The sequence below is a fragment of the Hippopotamus amphibius genome, chromosome 7 (assembly GCF_030028045.1).
Source record: "Hippopotamus amphibius kiboko isolate mHipAmp2 chromosome 7, mHipAmp2.hap2, whole genome shotgun sequence".
In the NCBI taxonomy this organism is placed as follows: Eukaryota; Metazoa; Chordata; class Mammalia; order Artiodactyla; family Hippopotamidae; genus Hippopotamus; species Hippopotamus amphibius.
In genome coordinates, this window is record NC_080192.1 from 72,044,207 (window position 1) to 72,066,269 (window position 22,063).

At 41.6% G+C, this 22,063-nt stretch overlaps 1 protein-coding gene across 3 annotated transcripts; it reads right to left on the reverse strand.

Annotated features, from left to right (window-relative positions):
• Positions 1-8,582: 8,582 nt before the first annotated feature.
• Positions 8,583-21,729, reverse strand: LOC130857465 (interleukin-36 gamma-like). 3 transcript variants are annotated; one of them, XM_057743153.1, is made up of 6 exons: positions 21,627-21,729; positions 21,254-21,368; positions 14,807-14,868; positions 14,231-14,338; positions 13,412-13,551; positions 9,709-10,663 (listed from the first exon to the last, which is right to left on the reverse strand). In XM_057743153.1, exons 3-6 carry the CDS (start codon positions 14,847-14,849, stop codon positions 10,421-10,423), a joined length of 534 nt encoding a protein of 177 aa, XP_057599136.1. In that variant the 5' UTR covers positions 14,850-14,868; positions 21,254-21,368; positions 21,627-21,729; the 3' UTR covers positions 9,709-10,420. The 3 variants fall into 3 exon arrangements, with proteins under 3 accessions (XP_057599137.1, XP_057599136.1, XP_057599135.1); XM_057743154.1 differs by lacking the exons at positions 9,709-10,663; positions 21,254-21,368; positions 21,627-21,729 and adding exons at positions 8,583-8,691; positions 15,387-15,458; XM_057743152.1 differs by lacking the exons at positions 21,254-21,368; positions 21,627-21,729 and adding an exon at positions 15,387-15,458.
• Positions 21,730-22,063: the final 334 nt, after the last annotated feature.

A 22,063-nucleotide genomic window follows, 5' to 3' on the forward strand; every position in this document is an offset into this window, starting at 1 on the left:
GAAAAATGCTGTTGGTAATTTGATAGGGATTGTATTGAATCTGTAAATTCCTTTGGGTAGTATAGTCATTTTCACAATGTTGATTCTTCCAATCCAAGAACATGGTATGTCCCTCCATCTGTTTGTATCATCTTTGATGTCTTTCATCAGGGTCTTATACCTTTCTGCACATAGGTCTTTTGCCTCCTTAGGCAGGTTTATTCCTAGATATTTTATTCTTTTTGTTGCAGTGGTAAATGGGAGTGTTTCCTTAATTTCTCTTTCTGCTCTTTTGTTGTTAGTGTATAGGAATGCTGGAGATTTCTGTGCTTTAATATTGTATCCTGCTACTTTACTAAGTTCATCAATTAGTGCTAGCAGTTTTCTGGTAGCATCTTTAGGGTTTTCTAAGTATAATATGTCATCTGCATAGAGGGACAATTTTACTTCTTTTCCAGTTTGGATTCTTTTTTTTTTTTTTTTTTTTCTTCTATTATTGCTGTGGCTAAAATTTTCAAAACTATGTTGAATAATAGTGGTGAGAGTGGACACCCTTGTCTTGTTCCTGTTCTTAGAGGGAATGCTTTCAGTTTTTCTGTTTAGAATGATGTTGGCTCTTGGTTTCTCATATAGGGCTTTTACTATTTTGAGGTAATTTCACCTATGCCCACTTTCCGGAGGTTTTTTATCATAAATGGATGTTGAATTTTGTCAAAAGCTTTTTCTGCGTCTATTGAGATGATCATGTGGTTTTATCCTTCAGTTTGTTAACATGATGTATCACATTGATTGATTTGCATATATGGAAGAATCCTTGCATTCCAGGGATAAACCCCACTTGATCATGGTGCATGCTCTTTTTAATGTGCTGTTGGATTCTGTTAGCCAGTATTTTGTTGAGGATTTTTGCATCTATATTCATCAGTGATATTGGCCTGTAATGTTCTTTTTTTTGTGACATCTTTGCCTGGTTTTAGAATCAGGGTGATGGCAGCCTCATAGCATGAGTTTGGGAGTATTCCTCCTTCTGCTATATTTTGGAAGAGTTTGAGAAGGATAGGTGTCATCTCTTCTCTAAATGTTTGATAGAATTCACCTGTGAATCCATCTGGCCCTGGGCTTTTGTTTTGGGAGATTTTTAGTGACAGTCTCAATTTCAGTGCTTGTGATTCATCTGTTCATATTTTCTATTTCTTCCTGATTCAGTCTTGGAGGATTGTACTTTTCTAAGAATTTACCCATTTCTTCCAGTTTATCTAATTTATTGGCATATAGTTGCTTGTAGTGGTCTCTCATGATCTTTTGTATTCCTGTGGTGTCAGCTGTTACTTCTCCTTTGTCATTTCTAATTCTGTTGATTTGCATCTTCTCCCTTTTTTTCCTGATGAGTCTGACTAATGGTTTATAAATTTGGTTTATCTTCTCAAAGGACCAGCTTTTAGTTTTATTGATCTTTGCTATTGTTTCCTTCATTTATTTCTGATCTGATCTATATGACTTCTTTCCTTCTGCTCACTTTGGGTTTTTTTGTTCTTTCTCTAATGTCTTAGGTGTAAGTTTAGGTTGTTTATTTGATATTTTTCTTGTTTCTTTAGGTTGGGTTGTATTGCTATAAACTTCCCTCTTAGAACCACTTTTGCTCCATCCCATAGGTTTTGGGTCATTGTGTTTTCATTGTCATTGGTTTCTAGGCATTTTTTTCATTTTCTCTTTGATTTCTTCAGTGATTTCTTGGTTGTTTAATAGCATATTGTTTAGCCTCCATGTGGTTGTATTTTTTACAGTTTTTTCCTGTAATTGATATCTAGTCTCATGGCGTTGTGGTTGGAGAAGATGCTTGATGTGATTTCAATTTTCTTGAATTTATCAAGGCTTGATTTGTGACCCAAGAGATGATCTATCCTGGAGAATGTTCCATGTGCATTTGAGAAGAAAGTGCATTCTGTAGTTTTAGGATGGACTGTCCTATAAATATCAATTAAGTCAAGATGGTCTAATGTGTCAAAAGCTTGTGTTTCCTTATTTATTTTCTGTTTGGATGATCTGTCCATTGGTGTAAGTGAGGTGTTAAAGTCTCCTACTATTATCATGTTACTATCGATTTCCCCTTTTATGGCTGTTAATATTTGCCATATGTATTGAGGTACTTCTATTTTAGGTACATAGATACTTAAGATTGTTATATTTTCTTTTTGAATTGATCCCTTGATCATTATGTAGTGTCCTTCCTTGTCTCTTGTAATAGTCTTTACTTTAAAGTCTAATTTGTCTGATATGTGTATTGCTACTCTGGCTTTCTTTTGACTTCCATTTGCATGGTGTATCTTTTTCCATCCCCCTTACTTTCAGTCTGTATATGTCCCTTGGTCTGAAGTGGGTTTCTTGTAGACAGCATATATAAGGGTCTTTTTTCTGTATCCATTCAGCCAGTCTGTGTCTTTTGGTTGGAGCATTTAATCCATTTACATTTAAGGTGATTATTGACATGTATGTTCCTATTACCATTTTTGTAATTGTTTTGGGTTTGTTTTTGCAGGTCTTTCCCTTCTCTTGTGTTTCCTGCCTAGAGAAGTTCCTTTAGCAATTGTTGTAAGGCTGGTTTGGTGGTGCTGAATTCTCTTAACCTTTGCTTACCTGTAAAGCTTTTGATTTCTCTGTTGAATCTGAATGAGATTCTTGCTGGGTAGAGTATTCTTGGCTGTAGGTTTTTCTCCTTTAAGACTTTAAGTATATCCTGCCACTCCCTTCTGGCCTGCAGAGTTTCTGCAGGAAGATCAGCTGTTATCCTTATGGGTTTTCCCTTAAACTTTATTTTCTCTTGCTGCTTTTAATATTTTTTGTGTGTATTTAATTTTCATTAGTTTGCTTAATATGTGCCTCTGTATGTTTCTCCTTGAATTTATTCTGCATGGGACTCTCTGTGCTTCTTGGACTTGATTGACTGTTTCCTTTCCCATGTTGGGGAAGTTTTCCATATAACCTCTTTAAATATTTTCTCAGCCCTTTCTTTTTTTTTTTTTTTTTCTTCTTCTGGGATACCTATGATTCGAATCTTGGTGCACTTGATGTTGTCCCCAAGGTCTCTGAGACTGTCTTACTTTCTTTTTATTCTTTTTTCTTTTTCTTGCTTAGTGGCAGTTATTTCCACCATTATGTCTTCCAACTCACTCATTCTTCTGCCTCAGTTATTCTGCTGTTTATACCACCTAGAGTATTTTTAATTTCAGTTATTGTGTTGTTCATTACTGTTTGCTCTTTAGTTCTTCTAGATCCTTATTAAATGTTTCTTGTATTTTCTCTATTTTCTTTTTTGAGATTTGGGATCATCTTTATTATCAATACTCTGAATTCTTTTTCAGGCAATTTTCCTATTTCCTCTTCATTTATTTGGTCTTGTGGGGTTTTATCTTGCTACTTTGCCTGCAAGGTGTTTCTTTGTTTTCTCATTTTGTTTAATTTATAGTATTTGCTGTCTCCTTTCCCTATGCTACCTAGTAGTAATTCCTCTTGTTTCTCTTCTCTGCCCCTGTGGTGGGGTTGGTCCAGTGTCTTGAGTAGGCTTCCTGATGGGAGGGTCTGGTGCCTGCTTTCTGGTGTGTGGATCTGAGTCTTTTCTCTCTGATGAGCAGGGCCATGTCAGGTTGTGTGTTTTTAGGGTATCTGTGAGCTTAATATAGCTTTAGGTAGTCTGTGTGTTGATGGGTGGGTTTCTATTCCTGTCTTGTTTATAGTTTGTTGTGAGGTATCCAGCCCTAGAAGTTGCAGGCAGTTGGGTGAAGCTGGGTCTTAGACTCTGATAGAGGCCTCTGTGAGAGTTCTCTGCAGTTAATTTTCCCTGCGGCTGAGGACTCTCTAGTGCTCTGGCATCCTGGATTCAGTGCTCCCTCCCCAGGGCCTCCAACCTGACTTCTGGTCGAGGAATGCAGACTCCAGAGGTTGCTCATCTAGGCAATAGAGGGGATTAAAAAAGACTATCCAAGCCCCAGACTAATGCTAAAAGTTTAAGTCAAACAAATACTGAATCAAGGAAACACGTATACACACAAGAGAAACAAAAACAGAACCCAGTAGAACATAAAGCACTAGAACAACCTGACAGAGGAACCCCAGAACACAATCAGACAAGTAAAAGGAAAACCAACAAAAATTCAAAACAAAACACAAAAAACAAAAAACAGGCATATTGTGAAAACAAGGATATAACAGGGACCAAATAGAAACAAGGAGCAAATATAATAAAGATCAAGAGGACAACCAGATAGACTGAAGATCCCCAAAATGATATCAAACAATTATAATTAGAACTCAGATAAAAACAAAACCTAATAACAAAAGCCAATGCATTGTGTTATCTGAAGAATAAAGCAAGGAAACAGAGCAGACAAATAATATTGATTAAAAGTATAATAACATAAAATAAAAAGGGATAAGACAGAGCAACAGAAGAGTATAGTATGAGTAGAAATATAAAAAGAAAAAGAAAATAGAAATGTATTAAATGTAAGGAAGAAAAGAAGATGGGGTGATAAACTCAGGGCTACAAAAAAGCTAGCTATAAATAGAAATATATAAAAAGGCTAAAAATAAAAGTGAAAGTAAAAAGTAGAATAAAAAAATATGTTACAAAATGTGAACATCCCTTAGGACTAAAATCATAATTAAAAAATAAAAGCAGAATGGATCAGATCAATAGAATTAACAATAATAATTCTGCTTCCTTTGGGGTCTCAGCTGTAAGTGTTCGAGGGAGCCTCCCTTTGTTCATCGCAGGTGTCAAAAGGGAGGCTACAACAGTGGCTCCTCCCCCCTGCTTGTGACTCAGCAGTAGCGCCCCGCCACCATGGCACCCAGCTTTCCATGGTAGGCATTCTCCACTGTGAATTTCTTCCCTCCTGTTCCCTCAGTCTGTCTCCCCACAGCCAATGATGTTTCTCAGCCTGAACCAGGTCTCCAGTTCCCAGGTTCCAGCTCCCAGACCCCCTGTACTGCTGTGAACCCACGTCTCTTTCTGGAACACGCAGAGCCGTGGTATGGACCCTCTGTGTGTTTCTCACTCTTTCCCATCTGCCACAGATTGGCCGCTTCACCCTCTTTGGACAGTCCCACATGCTTCCCTTCTGACCCATCAAATTCCCCATTGGAGCAGGGGTTTCCAGGTCAGATATGGGGGGAGGGAGGTTCCCCGAATTTGGTAATCTCGCCTCTGTTTCAGTTCCCCCCACCCAGTGTGTAGAACCCACCCCTTTCCTTTCATCTCCTCTTTCTCCTTTTTCCCACTCCGTCCTACCCAGTTATGTTGGGATCTTTGCAGTGTTTTCTTGTGTCCGAGGTCTTCTGCTAGTGTTCAGCTGACTGTCTGTGGGAATTATTGCATCATTTGATGTGTTCCTGATGCATCTGTGGACAGAGATGCACTCCACATCCTTCTACTTCACCGCCATCCTTTTTTCCCAACACCTGAGCTTTTAGTTTACACCCCAGGTGATTCTCATATTGCTTCAAGGTTGAGAAACAGGTGCATGATAGAGCTCAGCACTAACGTCATTGCATAATGATGCTTAGGTGGCCAGGAGTGCTCCACCTGGGGTGGGTCATCCGCTGCTAGATAAGGACAGCCCCAATGATGGGAGTGAGGTGGCTCATATTTGCTGTCTTGCTGGTTTCTCCCATAATGTTTCATAATATCCCAACTCCAGGAGACAGAAATTGAAGGACTCAAAATCAAGAGTATCATTATTTCCAGTTCAAATGCTCAATGTCAGTGCCACCCTCAGCAAGTCACAGCCACACCATGCATCTTCCTTTCTTCACCCATAAAGTGGAAAGGCTAAAGGAGATGATGTCATTAAGAAAAACTATCCAATTCTTGGGAGAGGAGGCAGGGGAAGGTGAAAAAACTATTGTGTGCCGTTTATTTTTTTAAGCTCTTTATTGGAATATAACTGCTTTACACTCTTGTACCAGTTTTTGCAGTACACTAAAGTGAATCAGCTGTATTTATACATATATCCCCATATCCCCTCCCTCCTGCTGTTTATTATTAATTGAAATAGAGTTGATTTACAATGTTTCAGGTATTGAGGAAAGTGATTCACTTATATATATATATATATATATATATATATATCAGTATATCTATATCTGTATTTGGATATAGGTATAGATATTCTGTATCAGATTCTTTTCCATTATAGGTTATTGCATGATATTGAATATAGTTCCCTGTGTATACAGTAAGTCCTTGTTGGTTATCTATTTTATATATACTAGTGTGTATCTGTTAACCCCAAATTCCCAATGTATCCATCCTCCTTTCCCAGTTGGTAACCATAAGTTTGTTTTCATTTATTTATTTATTTATTTATTTATTTATTTATTTATTTGCTGTGTTGGCTCTTCATTGCTGCATGTGGGCTTTTCTCTAATTGTGGTAAGTGGGGCTACTTTTTGTTGCAGTGTGCAGGCTTCTTGTTGCAATGGCTTCTCTTGTTGCAGAGCACTGATTCTAGGCATGCAGCCTTTAGTAGCTGCAGCACATGGGCTCAGTAGTTGTGGTTCACAAGCTCTAGAGCCCAGGGTCAGTAGTTGTGGCACACAGGCTTTGTTGCTCCTTGGCATGTGGGATCTTCCTGGACCAGGGATCAAACTTGTGTCCCCTGCATTGGTAGGTGGATTCTTAACCACTTTATTACCAGAAAAGTCTCCATAAGTTTGTTTTCTATGTCTATGAGTCTATTTCTGTTTTGTAAATAGTTTCATTTGTATCATTTTTTTAGATTCAACATATGAGTGATATATAATATTTATTTTTAATCTCTACATCCAACTATGTTGCAGGAAATGGCATTATTTCAATCCTTTCTATAGCTGAGTAAGATTCCATTGTATACATAGACCACATTGTCTTTATCCACTCATCTGTTGATGGAAATCCATGATGCTTCCATGAATTGTCTATTGTAAATAATGCTGCTATGAATATTGGAGTGGATGTTTCTTTTCAAATTAGAGTTTTTATCTGTTCTGGATGTATACCCAGGAATGGCATTACAGGATCATATGGTAACACTATTTTTAGTTTTTTAAGGAATACTCATACTGTTTTCCATAGCAGCAGCATCTATTTACAGTGCCACCAACAGTGTAGGAAGATTCTCTTTTCTCTATTGTGTGCTTTTCAATGTCATACTAGAGCATTATCTACCAGGCCCACCCAAGCTTCATCTTACTCTCGACAAACAAAACTTTCTTTGACTCACTACTTACTATTAACTGGCAGAAAATAAAAAGGATATGACTTTTGACCAATGGAGATGCAAATGACATCAGTCTGATAGAAAAGATAATGTACAAAGTTTGTACTTCAAGAAAAAGAAGTAAAACATATACCTAGACACATCCAGGAAAACAGTAAAAGAGCCGCAAAAGACTTAGTTGCCTCATAAAATAGAAAGCAGTTGGCTCAAAAATGGGATTGAGGCACTAGAATATTGCTTTTAACCATAGACATGTACTATTTTGCTAAGAATCTTCTTTTAAGTAACTTTCTAAAGTCTAAGAAGTAAAAATTGATGTTTCATTGACATGAAGAATGATCCATTACAACCATCGCTCTCAGGGTTTGGGGGCAGCATCCTTAGTCCCCATGCCCAGCCGTTCATGAGTCAAGGGACAGTGTCTTCAGGAAACAGCCTTTGCCCTTTCAGCAATGCTGGTGCCAGATGTGAGCCCCAAAGCAGCTCGACAGGAAAACATCCCACTCAACTGTGTTCTCTGTACTTGTGATTTTGGTGGCAAGGTTCTTAATTCCCCCACTGGAATCCAAAAGGCCCTCTCCCACTGCATCAAGGCCCTCTGTGGCATCCAGTTGCTAAAAATCCAAAGGAACCCAATCCTTCAATGAACATTGACTTGGAGCTCGTGGGACTCAAATGTAAGAGTATTTGATACAGCAAACACGTGACAATCAGGAGTGCACCAGGCAATCCCCTGAAAATGAGGTTGCTTCTCACAGGGGCCTTCCGTGATTTCATACCCTGCTCCATATTGTGTATGGCAGCCATCCCCATCCTTTTTGGCACCAGGGACCAGTCTCATGGACAACAATTTTTCCACAGGGCGAGGGGGGTGAATGATGGTTCAAGCGGTAATATGAGTGAGCAATGGGGGAGATGGTTGAGGCGGTAATGCTAGTGATAGCGTGCGGCAGATAAAGCTTCCCTCACTCGCCCACCACTCACCTCCTGCTGTGTGTGCAGTTCGTTACAGGCCTCAGATTGGTAACAGTCTATAGTACAGGTGTTGGGGGTCCCTGGTGTATGGCATTTCTCACATGTGATGGGTAAACCAGGGGTCCACAAGCTATGAGATTATTATGTCTTCATTTTTGATTGCTGTTGACTTGCTTCTTTGTTTGTTTGATTGATTGTTTGTTTTTTGGCCATCCCATGTGGCATGCGGAATCTTACTTCCACAACCAGGGGTCAAATCGGGGCCCACAGCAGTGAAAGCGCCGAATCTTAACCAATGGACCACCAGGGAAGTCTTTATGTTTTCATTTTGATTACACTCTAAATAACTTATCAGAATCTCTTCTGGATGATCAGAATGACCACCTTACCGCTGAGCCCAGCCACATGGCACCAGGATGAATATTACAGCTTTACGTGAGTTCCTATATAAGCCAAGTAACAATCCAGGGCATCATAGCGCCTGCAGGAACAAAGATTTCACCTTAGAGAAAGGAGATGGGAAACCTGAATCATCACACAGCCTGGTACGATGCAGATGCCATAGCACTCAGAACCACAATGATGTTACGAGCAAATGTGTCATCAGATCCCAATTGTCAGATAGAGCAATCGATAATGTAACAATGTGAACTGGCAGGTGTAACAACCTGTCACCATGTATTAGCAGTGAATGTAGTACTAAATATCCAATTACTAATTCTTCTATGTGATATTCCAGAACTAATTAGCTTAGTCCTCACTTTAATGTTGACTTTTATAAACTGCATGCTAAATATATATTTCATTAAAGAAGAAAACTGTTAAGAATCAAGAAACACTGCATTGAAGCGATGCTTACTGACTGCTAACTAACGTACCTAGTAGAGTATGTGGTCTAGGTGTCCAAAAGTTTTTTTAAAACATTTAAGCTACCAGTGCTATTTCGTTGACTGTATTTAAGCAAACATAATTTTCTGCCTTTGTGGTATCAGAGTCAAAATAAGAAATCTATGGGATAGAGAATTAGATCTGACCTACAATGTTCCACAATTATACCCACAGTCAGTTATTTCATTTCATCAGAATGTATCATGCGAAGCACGGCTGGTGGGAAACTTAGGCTCTCTGTTCCAAAGGCACATTTACTGCATATTTTTAAAGGCAGGGAGAATGTCTAAAAGGAAAAGAAAGCAAGGCTATGAGACTACACAGAAAGTAGTCAAATCGGGGTGCCCTTTTACATGCACTCTCCCTCCCACCACTCTGTCAGCATTGATAAGGGCCCTCCTCCCTCAGCTAAACTCCAAGGACAGGCTCACCCACTGCGGTGTCCTCATTCGATTTCTCTTGCTAATTTCAGGTTGCTACTTGTTTCCTACTTCATTTTATATCTGTTTCAGCTTTCTTATTGTATAAATACATGGAGTTTATATTTGGTTTTATTTTATTTTATTTATTTATCTATTTATTTTTGGCTGCAGTGAGCCTTCGTTATGGTACATGGGCTTCTCACTGCAGTGTCTTCTCTTGTTGCGGAGCTTGGGCTCTAGGCACACAGACTTCAGTAGTTGTGGATCACAGGCTTTAGAGTGCAGGCTCAGTAGTTGTGGCACAAGGGCTTAAGTTGCTCTGTGGCATGTTGGATCTTCCCGGACCAGGTTTTGAATTCATGTCCCCTGTGTTGGCAGGTGGATTCTTAGCCACTGAGCCACCACGGGAGTCCCTGTATTTGGTTTCATGGTAACAGATTACAATTAGACAAAGTTATGTAATTAAGAACTGGTTTTCTTTACAAGTTCCTAACCGTTAAAGGGATGTATTACACTCCTTGCAATATACTAGAAACGTATAGAGATTACAGGAAATGTAATCGCATTAGCAAAGGAAACAAAGCAAAACAAAAACAAAGACCAGCTCTGTGCTAGTCCCAGGATCTTGGGTAAGATTCATGAGTTCTGAGGCTTCTTCATAACCACACCCAGGAGAGACTCCTGCTGTTTTTTGGGTCCTGATGTCCTTGCACAGATGGCTGGAGGGATGGACAGTATCAGCTTGAAAGGAGAATCCAGATTCTGCTTTTGAGTCCACATTCTATTCCTTGATTGCCACGAAGTCATTGCTTTTTCTCCATTCATAAAATAATATGAGAACAGCATCGATGTACAATGATGCTGAGATAATACAGATGAAAACACGCTGAGGACTCGAAATTATAAGACCAAGCTGCCACCTCTAGGCTCAGTTAAATCCTTGAAAACTATATGGAAGACAGTAATGTAAGTTTTCCCCAGCTCCGAAGTGAGAACGAGGGGCTGGCCTCTCTCGGAAGAGGCAATGAAGCAGCCGGGAAAGACCACAGACTCAAAGCTGGAGGTACTGCCTGTCTGGCTGTGGTAGAAAAGGAAGGGCTTCACCGGCTCAGCTTTGTTGTACAGATCCATTATCTTCTGGTCCTGAAACAGAACAGAAAATGCCAGAAGAAGCACAGGCTGCTTGAGTAGTACCAAGTTTCTTGTACACAACCAACAAATGTTCCAATGTTTGAGCAACTCTCTCCATCTATTAGAGCGAGCCTAGAAAAACACATTCCAAAAGAACTGCAGAGAGGGCCCACATGAAATCTTACCTTCCTGGCCCCAGCCCTCAAGTCCAGAGATGGCATGGAGTGACACAGGCACAGGTTAATGAACAAGCCGCCAACGTTGAATGAGAAACCGGAACTCTCCTCACACTACAGGCTGCGGGGACCCCCCACCCCTTCCCAGGTAAAGGAAGCGGATGCAAAATTGCAGCAGGAAGCCAGGGTCCTCCCTCACCAAAGCTGCATCCCGGAGACCCCCCCTTCTGCAACTGCTCTGGCAAAGGACAACCACGGTGGGGGCATATGGGTTTCCAATTAACTGCGAAATATATGAGAAAGGTCAAAGCCATGAAAAAGGCACAAGAGGGTCTAACAAATCAAAGGACTTGCACTCAAATGAAACAAAGTATAAAGAACAAACAGAGAAGATTTTCTACATTATAAATAGAGGCATATTTGTAGATGTATATATTCACATATTCACATATCATTATATTTAGGTAAGATAAGTATTTCTAGGTAAATTACATTATGTCCAGGATCTCCAAAGACACACAGGAATGGACCATAATTCAGCCACATTCCACCCTGAGTAGCAGGCCTTCTCCCAAAAGATTCCTTTATTCAGTCAATAGCGTCCAGATAGTCTATCCAATGTTTTGGGCAGCCAAAAACCTAGGTGTCATCCTTGATACTGCTTTCTTTGATCCCTCAACATCCAACCCAGCAGCAAGGCCTATGAACCCTATTTCCAAAATCTTTCCTGAAATGAACCACTTCTCACTCCCTCCCCCACACCTGCTCCATCCCTACCACCCATTCTCCACAAAGCAATTGAGTGAACTGTGAACTGAAATAATTGAATAAATAAGATCATGTTACCTTCCAGCTTAAATGTCTTGAGTGATTTTCTTGGGATTATCACAGAATTCAGTCTTTAACAAAGACTGCAGGGTTGACATCATGCAGCTTTTGCCTACAGAGCTGAAAATGTACTGTGCAGTCCTCATCTTCTTAATCACACTCCACATTCACTCTGTCAGCAAAGCCCATTGACTCAATTCAAAATATTTCCAGAATCTGACCTTTTTCTTCCTACCTCCATGCTAACCCCATATCCGTCAGATCATACAGGATCGCCTCAAAGCCTCTGATGGGACTTTCCCCCTTGCCCTTCACACTCGGCTCTCAAGTAGCAGCCAAAATAATCTGTGGTGGTCCAGTGTCTTGCAATGCACGGGGATGCCTGTTCTATTCCTTGTCAAGGAAATAAGATCTCACGTGCCCCGGGGGGCAACTAAGGCCAAGCTTCGCAACTGCTGAGCCTTTGCGCCAAATTAAAGAGCCCACGCACAGCAACTACTGAGCCCAGGCACTCTGGAGCCCACCAGCCACCACTAGAGAGAAGCGGGTGCATTGTAACCCGAAAGCCCACAGGCCACAATGGACAATCCCACTTAACGCAAATAAACCCCGACACAGCCAATAATTAACTAACTAAATAAATATTCTTTAAAAAATACATACATTCATGTCACTCTTTTATTCAACACATTTTAACAATTTGAATTGACTGAATTAATTCATTGAAAGGTTAAAGTCCTTCTGAAGGTGGCCAAGGTCTTTCACCATCTGCCTTTCTCTGAACTCCACCTCCTCCCCAGCTCACTCCTGGTCCTTGAACTTGCCCTCACTGGACACTCTGCTGGCTCCCTCCTTTGCCTCCTCTCCTGTCTGCTAAAATCTCACCTCTGCAATGATGCCTGCTGTACTCTTTACCATGCAGCCAGACTCCAGCTGTTCCTGGCACTGCCAGCCTCTTTACCCAACTCTAATCATTCTTTCCCAGGGAACACAACACCCTTTCACATGTCACAGATTCATCCATGATGATACTTCCTGTGGACCATTTCTCTTCTCCCTCTAGAATGCAAGGCCCAGGAGGGCAGGGCTCTTTCACATCCTGTGCACTGAGTCACTGCAAGTGCCCTCAACAGTGCTGGAGGCCAGTAAGAACACACACATTTGCTGACATGGAGTATATTGGGTTGAATTAAGTTGAATTGCAGCAAACTGAAGTTTCAGAAACAAGCTTTTACCAACAGGCAGTTATAAAGAAGAAAAACACAAAACCAGCTAGAAAGCTTGAGAATTAACATAGTAAAGATTGAATTTTCAGAAACTACAGGTGAAGGATAATTCAGCAGACGGGGTGAGAATTAAAAGGTAATCATGACCTGGAATACTGAACTAACAACCTCTCCCAGAATGCAACATGGAACAGAAAAAGGACAGAAAGTATGAAGAATTAGGTGAGATATGGAAGTGAGATCTCAAAGTTCCAATAACAGATGAATAAGAGTTTGAAAAGGAGAGAGGAGGCAGAACTGAAGAAACAATGGCTGAGAATGTCTCAATACAGATGAGTCCTGAACAAGTGAGGGGCAAAATAAGTCAACTTGAAGTCTATTGCATCCACATTACTCTAAAGAAGTGAGGGATAAGTGTGCTTAAGAACAGAAGGATATTTCTTTTTTAATTATAATATTAGACTTCCTAACAAATCAACTTCTTAGAAAAGAAACTGGGTTTTTTCTACGTCATTTTTCATGTCACTCACCTTCAGCTGCAATTTGTGCTGTCCTCCGATGTCCTCACAACACAGACACATTTCTGGATTCTGGATTCCCAAATAAACAGGATTCCCTTTGCCTTTCTCAAAAGAGTCTGAATACTTGCATGCGATAACAGTGACCGTGACTGTTAGATAAGAGGGGATATGGTGTCAGTGCCCTTTTGAAGTCAGAAAAGACCAGGATCTTCCAGGCAAGGCTGGAAGAGACCTTAAGAGTATGATCCCTACCACCCCAGACCCACAGAATGGCCAGCCCCATATCCATTCACTCATTCATTCATTCTTTTACTAACATGAAGCAGCAATCACTGCCCTAGGAAATGCAGCAAACACAAAGAGTGAAGCAGGAGGCAGACCCCACCCTAGGGATTTCACACCTCTACTTGAACACCTGGAGGTGAGACATTCCAACCCCAAGCAGCCCCTCTGATCCTTGGAGAGCTCTGTTCATTGGCAAGTGTTGCCTAATGTGATGTTGAAATCCGCCTTCCTGTGCTATCCAACCAATTAGCCCTCTTAGGACACCAGAAGTCAGGCAGAACAAGCCACTCCTCTTCCCTAGGCCAGGCCTTCGGGTCACTGAAAGCAGCTCTCCTGCTCCCCAGAATGCCGCTCCACTCTCTCTGCTCTCTTTGCCCTGGTCCCAGACACCCCTTTCCCAAGCAGATGTGGAATTCTTCCCCCTCCAAATGGGCCCTGTTATAAAGCCACACTTTTAACCAAAGTCTGGGTACCAGCATCCCAGCTGCACTGATGTGAGGGGGCTGCCTCCAAGGATCAACCACACAATGACCTCTCACCTACCTGGAGCCACATTTTCGCTCCGGGGAACTGCCACCAGGGTCTGACCCTGAAGGGTCCACACCTGCTGACTCAAGTCAGAGACTTCTATTGGCCGAGGTATTTCCGCTGCTATTTATACAGAAAAGAATAATAAAGAAACATGATTAAGTTTGCTTTACCAGATGCTAATAGAAAGAACATCTACCTCAGCCTTTCGGGAAGGATGGCTCAGGGTTTACACATCAAAAACGGCAGTTCTCACATAACCCAGCAGCCCAGCCTTTCTTTCTAGTAAAACTGTGGGTCTGCTGAGGAGGACAAGGGCTGTAAGTGGTCTAAGAGGGTAAAGCCCCATTCCCATAAGTACACATGTGTCAAGGCCCAGCTACTCTCTTTGAGAGCCACTTCGTGCTTGGCTCAAGGCCGGGTCTGGAGCTGGAGCAGTGAATAAGAAATGGTCCTCATCCTCTCGGTCCAGTGGGAGATGGACAGCATTGGGTGGTAAGATCCATACACAGGGAGATGCAGAGAAGGCTGGGGTGTCCAGAAGAGACAGGCATGAGCATTCCCGGTCTCCAGACCCCATCCCAACATCACCTTCCGTATGCTCCTTTCCGTGGTCTTTTGGAATGCCTGCCATAGCGGGGTTGTCTCAGCACCTGTGGGGACAGTGATAGGAGATGTGAGCCTCAAGAGACATTTCAAGACCCTCCAAGGACACTGGTTCTTAAGATCCTGATTCTGGGCAGGAAGCTGGGAAGCCTGGTCTGATACCAAACCCTCATCAGAAGATCTAGGCCACCTCCTGGGACAAAACCTCAGGGCAAACTTAAGGAGGGGCTATCAAGCAGAATTTTCTTCCTCCCATTGCTCCCATTGATCCAGCCAGGGTCTGTGTCCCCCTAGCGGTTCCAAGGCCAGGCATGACTTTCCACCTTCAGTACCCCAGAGCTCCCTGATGTCTGTGTCTCTTCCTCCTAGCAACCCTCCCTACCAAATTCATCCACCTGGGAAGAAGAGAGGGAACCAAGCTAAGGCAACTCTTCCAGGATCCTAGCAGACCCCTGTAAGAAGCAGCTACCCCACACAGGACAATACACAGACCCAGCCTGGCATGGCTCCACCCCTCACTGAGGCCTAAAGCACAGAAAAGATGGATGTATAAGAGTCAAGGGACCTTTCAGCTATCCGCTGGCAAGAACCTTTATCAAAAGTGCAGAGGACTGAATCGCAGCTCCAGCGGCTCCCGAGAGCAGTGGTGGGCTCTGACAGAGCCGCCAAGATTTATCTGGAGAGCATAGGGAGGTGCCAGCTTCCTCATTGGGGCATGACCATCTTATGACAGGAAAGAGGAAAGCCAGATCCTCCTGCCTGAAGGTCCCGTGAGGCTCAGATGAAGAAATCATAGCATCAGCATGAAGATGACCTGTCTGGGCTCCCAAGAAATAAGTACCAAACCAAGTCCCACCAACAGGGTTACTGATAGACCTGGGTTACTCAGGAAGGGAGGACTGAGGGACTTTCCCACCCCAGTTCTCCTGCTGTGTCACTCGGGAGCTAGGACTGGACATGCAGGCTCTAAGTGAAGGGAACGCATCACCTGGGGCCAGGAACTTTGATCACTGCAGTCCCACTTAAAAAGTGCTGTGATGGCAAAATGAGCAGTAGGCTCAGGCATGAGCCATCTGGCATTCCTGGCCACCCAACCATTCCACCTCAGGCCACCCCTGAATGGAGGGTTAAGCTAATGGAGGGTTAGGCTACAAGACCCTCCCCCCATTCATTCAGACTCACAGAGATGCACCTCCATCCTCTTGGGAGCCACAGGCACTGAGCAACACACCCTTAACTGAGATAATCTTGGTCCCTGCTGCCCTAAAATATAGTAGACTCCAGACCAGCCTAAGGACTAATGAGGTAGGTAGTGATTTCTCCAAAAACAGAGTCCCAGATGCCAACCTATCCCTCACTCTTTGTTCTAGTAATGCAGGACATTTTTAGGGTCTATATAAATGGTAAGTTATATTTATATATGTTTGTTACACTCACACACACATTTTCTGAGACACATTAACTTGACTGAAGTGAATTTCAGAAGGCAGACTAGATGCACCTACAGCTTCATATTCACGTGGGGGAAAAAGTACTAAGAATAAGATAGAACCTTCTAGGCAAGCATCTCCATGAGCCCCTCTTCCCAACCCTGAAAAGAGTCTCCTTGCTCAACCTCTCATACATTTCACCCCCATCTCCTTTTTGGCCTTAGAGGGACATGGTCCTTTCCTGTTGAGGCCTCCATCCCATCTCATTTGGTGTCTAGAGTGGGATAATGAATTCTGTTCAAAACCAAGCTCAGCCAGTGTCACCTCTTGAGTCCCCTCCACCCAGCTAAAGAGTTTCTCCATTATACATCAGTCAACATATCCCCTTTCTTGGGATGCTGACCACAAAACAGCATTGAAAAGACCCCAAATTCCTTAGGTCTCTGTTTCAATCAGGATCCATTCTGGAAAGCAGAACCCACACATGAAAATACAAACAAAGGGAACTGAACACAAGAAACTGGGAACACATATGTCAGAAGGCTTAAGAGCAAAAAGGAGTTGCTGAGGTATCCCAGATAGCACCCAATGTGGGAAGAAATCAAGAGGAAACAAAAGAATCTAGGAGCTCAAAGGAGGAAACTTGTAGGACTGATGCTTAGACCTCAGGAGGGATTCCTCTGCCAAACTGATGCTCAGACCTTGGAAAAGAGAGTGTAGTCTGCTGGCTGCATGGACCACAAAAGTGGAGATGACGGGTCAGCCCCGGAGATGCTCAGAGGACCCAAGGGACACAACACAGAGAGCTGTATTTCCATTGATTCAAAAGCCTTTGGGAGCAGGTTGGTGCCATCACATGCAAGAAAGTAATAGTGACTTAAAGAAGACAGAGGTCATTATGGCATTTTACAACTGCTCTGTGACCCTGGGAGAGACAGTGCTTTCTCTTCATTTCTTCAGCAGGCTTTATTTGTCTGTCCTCCCAGTCTAATTAATGGCAGGGCTGGTTTTTCCTTTCAGTCCTGAGCAAGTTTTGACTACTCTCAGATTTTGACCTTTTTCAGAATGGATGGGCCTGGGGGAGAAATAAAGAAGCTGACACTAAGATCTACTATTAATAAAAAATAAAAATAATAATAAAAAATAATAATAAAAATAAAATAAAAAAAAAAGATCTACTATTAATAGTTTTGCTACTTTTCACCTGAGTTGGTAAATTATTTAATTGGAGAATACATGTAAAACTGGGGAATTCTGAATAAGGCTTGTATTTCAGTTAATAGTACAAAATCAGTGTCAATTTCCAGGTTTTGACAACATACTGTAGCTATGTAAAATAAAATAATACAATATACATTTTTTAAAGCTTTTGGTAAAAAAGGGGGCATGAAGTGGTTAGGACTCCATGCTCTCAGTGATTTCCTGGTGGTGGTCCGGTGCTTAGAACTTCACACTCTCAGTGCCGAGGGCCCAAGTTCAATCCCTGGTTGGGGAATTAAGATCCCACAAGCCACGCAGCAATAAAGGAAGGAAGGAAGGGAGGAAGGAAGGAAGGAAGGAAGGAAGGAAGGAAGGAAGGAAGGAAGAAGGAAGAAAAAGCTTTGGGTTATAGCTTGGATTTTCTATGCCCAGATAAAGATTGCAAAAACCTATGTATAATGGTGACATGTGTCTTCTTTAGCTTCAACCTCTTATCCCTCTTGATCTTGACCTTTCCCTGGCTTCTCAACATTCAGAGAAATCAGTCATCAGCATCCATTCTGAAATCCCCAGTTTCAACTTCAGTGTGAATGAGTATCAGAGAAATGAGAAGGAGTAGGAGTGATGATGGTTAGAAGTGAGAACTGAGCCACTGGGGTGGATAACTGAAGAGCAGAGAGCCCATCTACTCAAGAAATGGGTCAGAACTTTTGTCTTAGAGCAGAATGAATGATTACGTGATCCCTTAGCTATATTTGAGAGGACTGTCAATATTCATGCTGGTTATAAAAAGTAAAGAATGTGGTTCTGTTATATAAACATAACCGAGTTTGCCAGATTCTTTCTATTAATGTTTTATTGTCAGCTTAGAACAATGAAAACTATGCACTGTTAAGTGTGCCTTGAATTGAATTCAAGTAAGTACTCATAAAGCCAAAGTTCCTAGACATGCAAGTAATTTGAAGAGATCACTAAATCCAGATTCTAATTTTCAAGTTCTAAGATATCATCATCCACGCTTGCTTGGTAACAAGTCCCACCAGTCTGCTCACTTAGCGTGTCCATAATCTTCATAAATTGAGGGAACATCAATGGAAACCAGCTAGGGTAAGAGAGCTTGATCGTTCTCGGCCAGTGGAATCTCTAGATCTGTTCATAGATGCACAGTCTCCACAATGACTTATTCATGTAACCAAGTTGACAAACACAAGTAACAAAGCATGAAGCAGTAGAGGTTATCTGGCCCCCACAGTTGGCAAATACACAGAATCAAATTAATAGTATCAATAGAACTAGGCTTAATCCAGGGCTCTCTGCTACAGTCCTCACCAGCACCGCTGGGGCTCATAAGAAGACAAAAACCACTGTAGCTTAGGTGCTATCATAGGCTACATTCAAGCAGGGCTGGCAGTCTGGGCTGGGCATTGCTGCTGGCAAAAAAAAAATGGGCACTCATTGTGGTTCAACAAATGCGACAACATGATGTGTATCACGAACCACAAAGAATAGCATGGGGCCTTTGGTGCTCTAGTCAATTTGGGAAAATGCCAAGGAAATTCCCAGGGCACCCTCTGCAGTACACACTTTACCCAACATGGGTGGGATGATGTGGTTGAACTTGCCCAAACCTCTGCTCCTCCAAGCAGCCCCAATCCATTGACTTAAGACTTGCATCACTGTGGACTGAGCCATCACATCTTCCCGAAGCTAGTTTCTCCATGAAAACCCAGGTTTTAGGAGTTGGGCCAAGATGCTATTTAACAGCTTCCTCTCTCTCTTGTGAAAATGAAGGACAAATGAACAAAAATAACCTCCAAACTACTCACCAGAGTGGTAGAAATAAGGAGAAGCATTAAAAGCACTAAGACAAAAGAACCAACTGCACAGGACCAATATAAAGGGGTATTTCTCTAAATTGAAAACAGCTATTGAAGTTGTACACTTACGTGCAGCCAAAAAATAAAAAGCAAACAGTAAAACCTTAATTGGATGGCTTGTGGTACAACATTTAAGGAAAGGTTATAGGTTAAATGCCTAAGGTTTGAAATTCCCAAAGAGCCAAATGCTGGAGCACTTGTAGCCTCTGCCCAGTGATCCACATCATACAAAATGGAAAAGCCATGAAAGAAAAGATGGTAAGTTGATCGTCATCAAATTATTAGCATTTGTGGCAAACTTAGACAAAACACACCATGGGAGAAAGTTAAAAGATAAGGTACCTGGGAGAAAACATTTGCAACGCATCTAACTAGTTGATAATTAATACCCAAAGTTTTTAAATAGATCCTACTATTCAATAAGAAAAAATGCAAATAATTCTATAGGAAAAATGGGTGATGGATGTGAAAAGCATTTCACTGAGAAGGAAATGTAAATATCCAGTAAGTGGAAGTAATTATAGTTAACCATACTAGTAATTAGCAAGATGCCAATGAAAGCAATAATGAGATTCAGTTTCCACCCATCAGGAAGGCACAAATTAAATATATTATAGACAATGGTGTGAAGAAACAATGGTGTGAAGAAACAGATTCACTCACTGGCTGGATGCATGTATGAATCAGGATGGGCTTTTTGGAAAGCAATTTCCCAGAACTCTAAAAGTTATGAACCCTTTGACCCATTTATTCAACTTATGATAATCTATTGGTTAAGTTACTTTCACCTTCAAAAGCTAGAAAAATCCAATTCAAACTGTCTATGAAAACAATAAAAAATACTTACTAGAGCACATAATTGTAAGCCCAGGAATACTGTAAGATCAGAGTTGCTGACCTGATAGTTCTATGACATCAGTAAGGATCGGCATTTTTTTTTTTAATTCTCTGTGAACAGACTTTCATAACTTAGGGGCATATCCTTCAAGGCTGGAAGATAATTCCCTGTGATGATCTGAATTGCATGCTCAGTCATTTATATCCTGCAAGAAAAAGAATGTCTTTCCCACATCAAAGTCTTTCAAGAATGTTTGGGTCAACTTGGGAGCCATCCTGTGTCAATCAGGTCCTAACAAGCAACACAGGACACATTCAAATTTGGCAATTTCAGGTAAATGTAATGAAGAAGCTATTTACAAAGATATGGGCAGAGTATAGGGAAATTCCAAGGCATAGTGCAGAACCCCAGGGCTGTTAACAGTAGGATACACCCCTTACCATCCACAGGCTTAAAGGGACAAGAGGAGGAAATGATTACCAGAACCCAGAGAGAGCTTTGTGGAGAAGGCCAGTTCATAGGAGTTATGACCTTCATCAAGAAAAATCAGGTCGGGGATGTGTGTATGGAAACAGATGATTGAACCTGGTGTACCCCCAAAAAAATAAAAAAAAAGAAAAAAAGAAAAAAGAAAAATCAGGCAAATTTGCAGCAACATGGATGGACCTAGAGATTATCATACTAAGTGCAGTAAACTAGAGAAAGCGAAATATCATATGATCTCACTTATATGTAAAATCTAAAAAAAATGATACAAATGAACTTATTCACAAAACAGACCCAAAGACACAGAAAACAAACTTATGGTTACCAAAGGGGAAGGAGGAGAGGGATAAATTTGGGATTAGCAGATACGAACTACTATATATAAAATAGATAAACAAAAAGGTCCCACTGTATACACAGGGAACTGTATTGAATATTTTGTAATAACCTATAATGGAAAAGAATCTGAAAAAGAATATACATGTAAAACTGAATCACTTTTCTGTACACCTGAAATTAAGACAACATTGTCTTCAATTTAAAAAGTCAGACTGGGTGACTCCAGAAGGGAGGAACCAGGGAGTAAATACCCTGACCTCACCTCTTCCAACCACCCAATTTCTTTCCAGTGGCTCTTGAGAAGTCATCCAGCATCATCCAAGCCTTCTGTCCCTCTGGTTCACGTTCTTCCTCCAGGGATGAGAAATCTGTATTCCCTATCCCAAGCGAAGTATAAAAAAAAATCAGCTTCTGAATCATCACAGGCTAGGTCAATGTGGTCATACCCCCAATGAAAACTCTTTTTTAAGCCATTCTCAGTGTTATTCATATAAGGTGGTTAGAGGAAAAGGCAGGCGTGGGGAAGAAAAAGTTAAGCAGTCAATTGATACACTCCTTGAATCTGTAGCTACTCGCCGGGTCTAATTTGGAAACCATGCCGCCTTCTTCCACCTCTCATTCTATGCTCCCCTTACCCTCTCCCTTAACTGATGCTCTCCTTCTCCGTGAGGATGAATCAAGCCTTCATTTCTGTGGAATCAGAGTTCTTGGTATTCTTTATTGTGTGCTGCAGTTTTCCATTGACTAAAGCTACTGGGCAAGGAAGCAATAAGACATGTAACGAGACCTGCTCCAGGAAAGCCCTTAGATTACAGACATAGTCCTGTTTTCCCTCACTGAGTAGCTGCAACCCAGTTTTCCCAAGTAATCAGGCTCAGTCATCCCAACCAGTGAGGTGACTCCTCTCTACCTGTTTATTCAGTGACAAGAGGATCCTAAATGGCCAGGGGGCACTCTTGGCGTCCAATTCCTCAGATCTCGTTTCCTCAGAGCCATGCTTGTTGGAGAGCCTAACATCAGACTTTAGGTCTCCAAGATCACACAAACCTTTATTCCTTCTAAAATTGGAGAC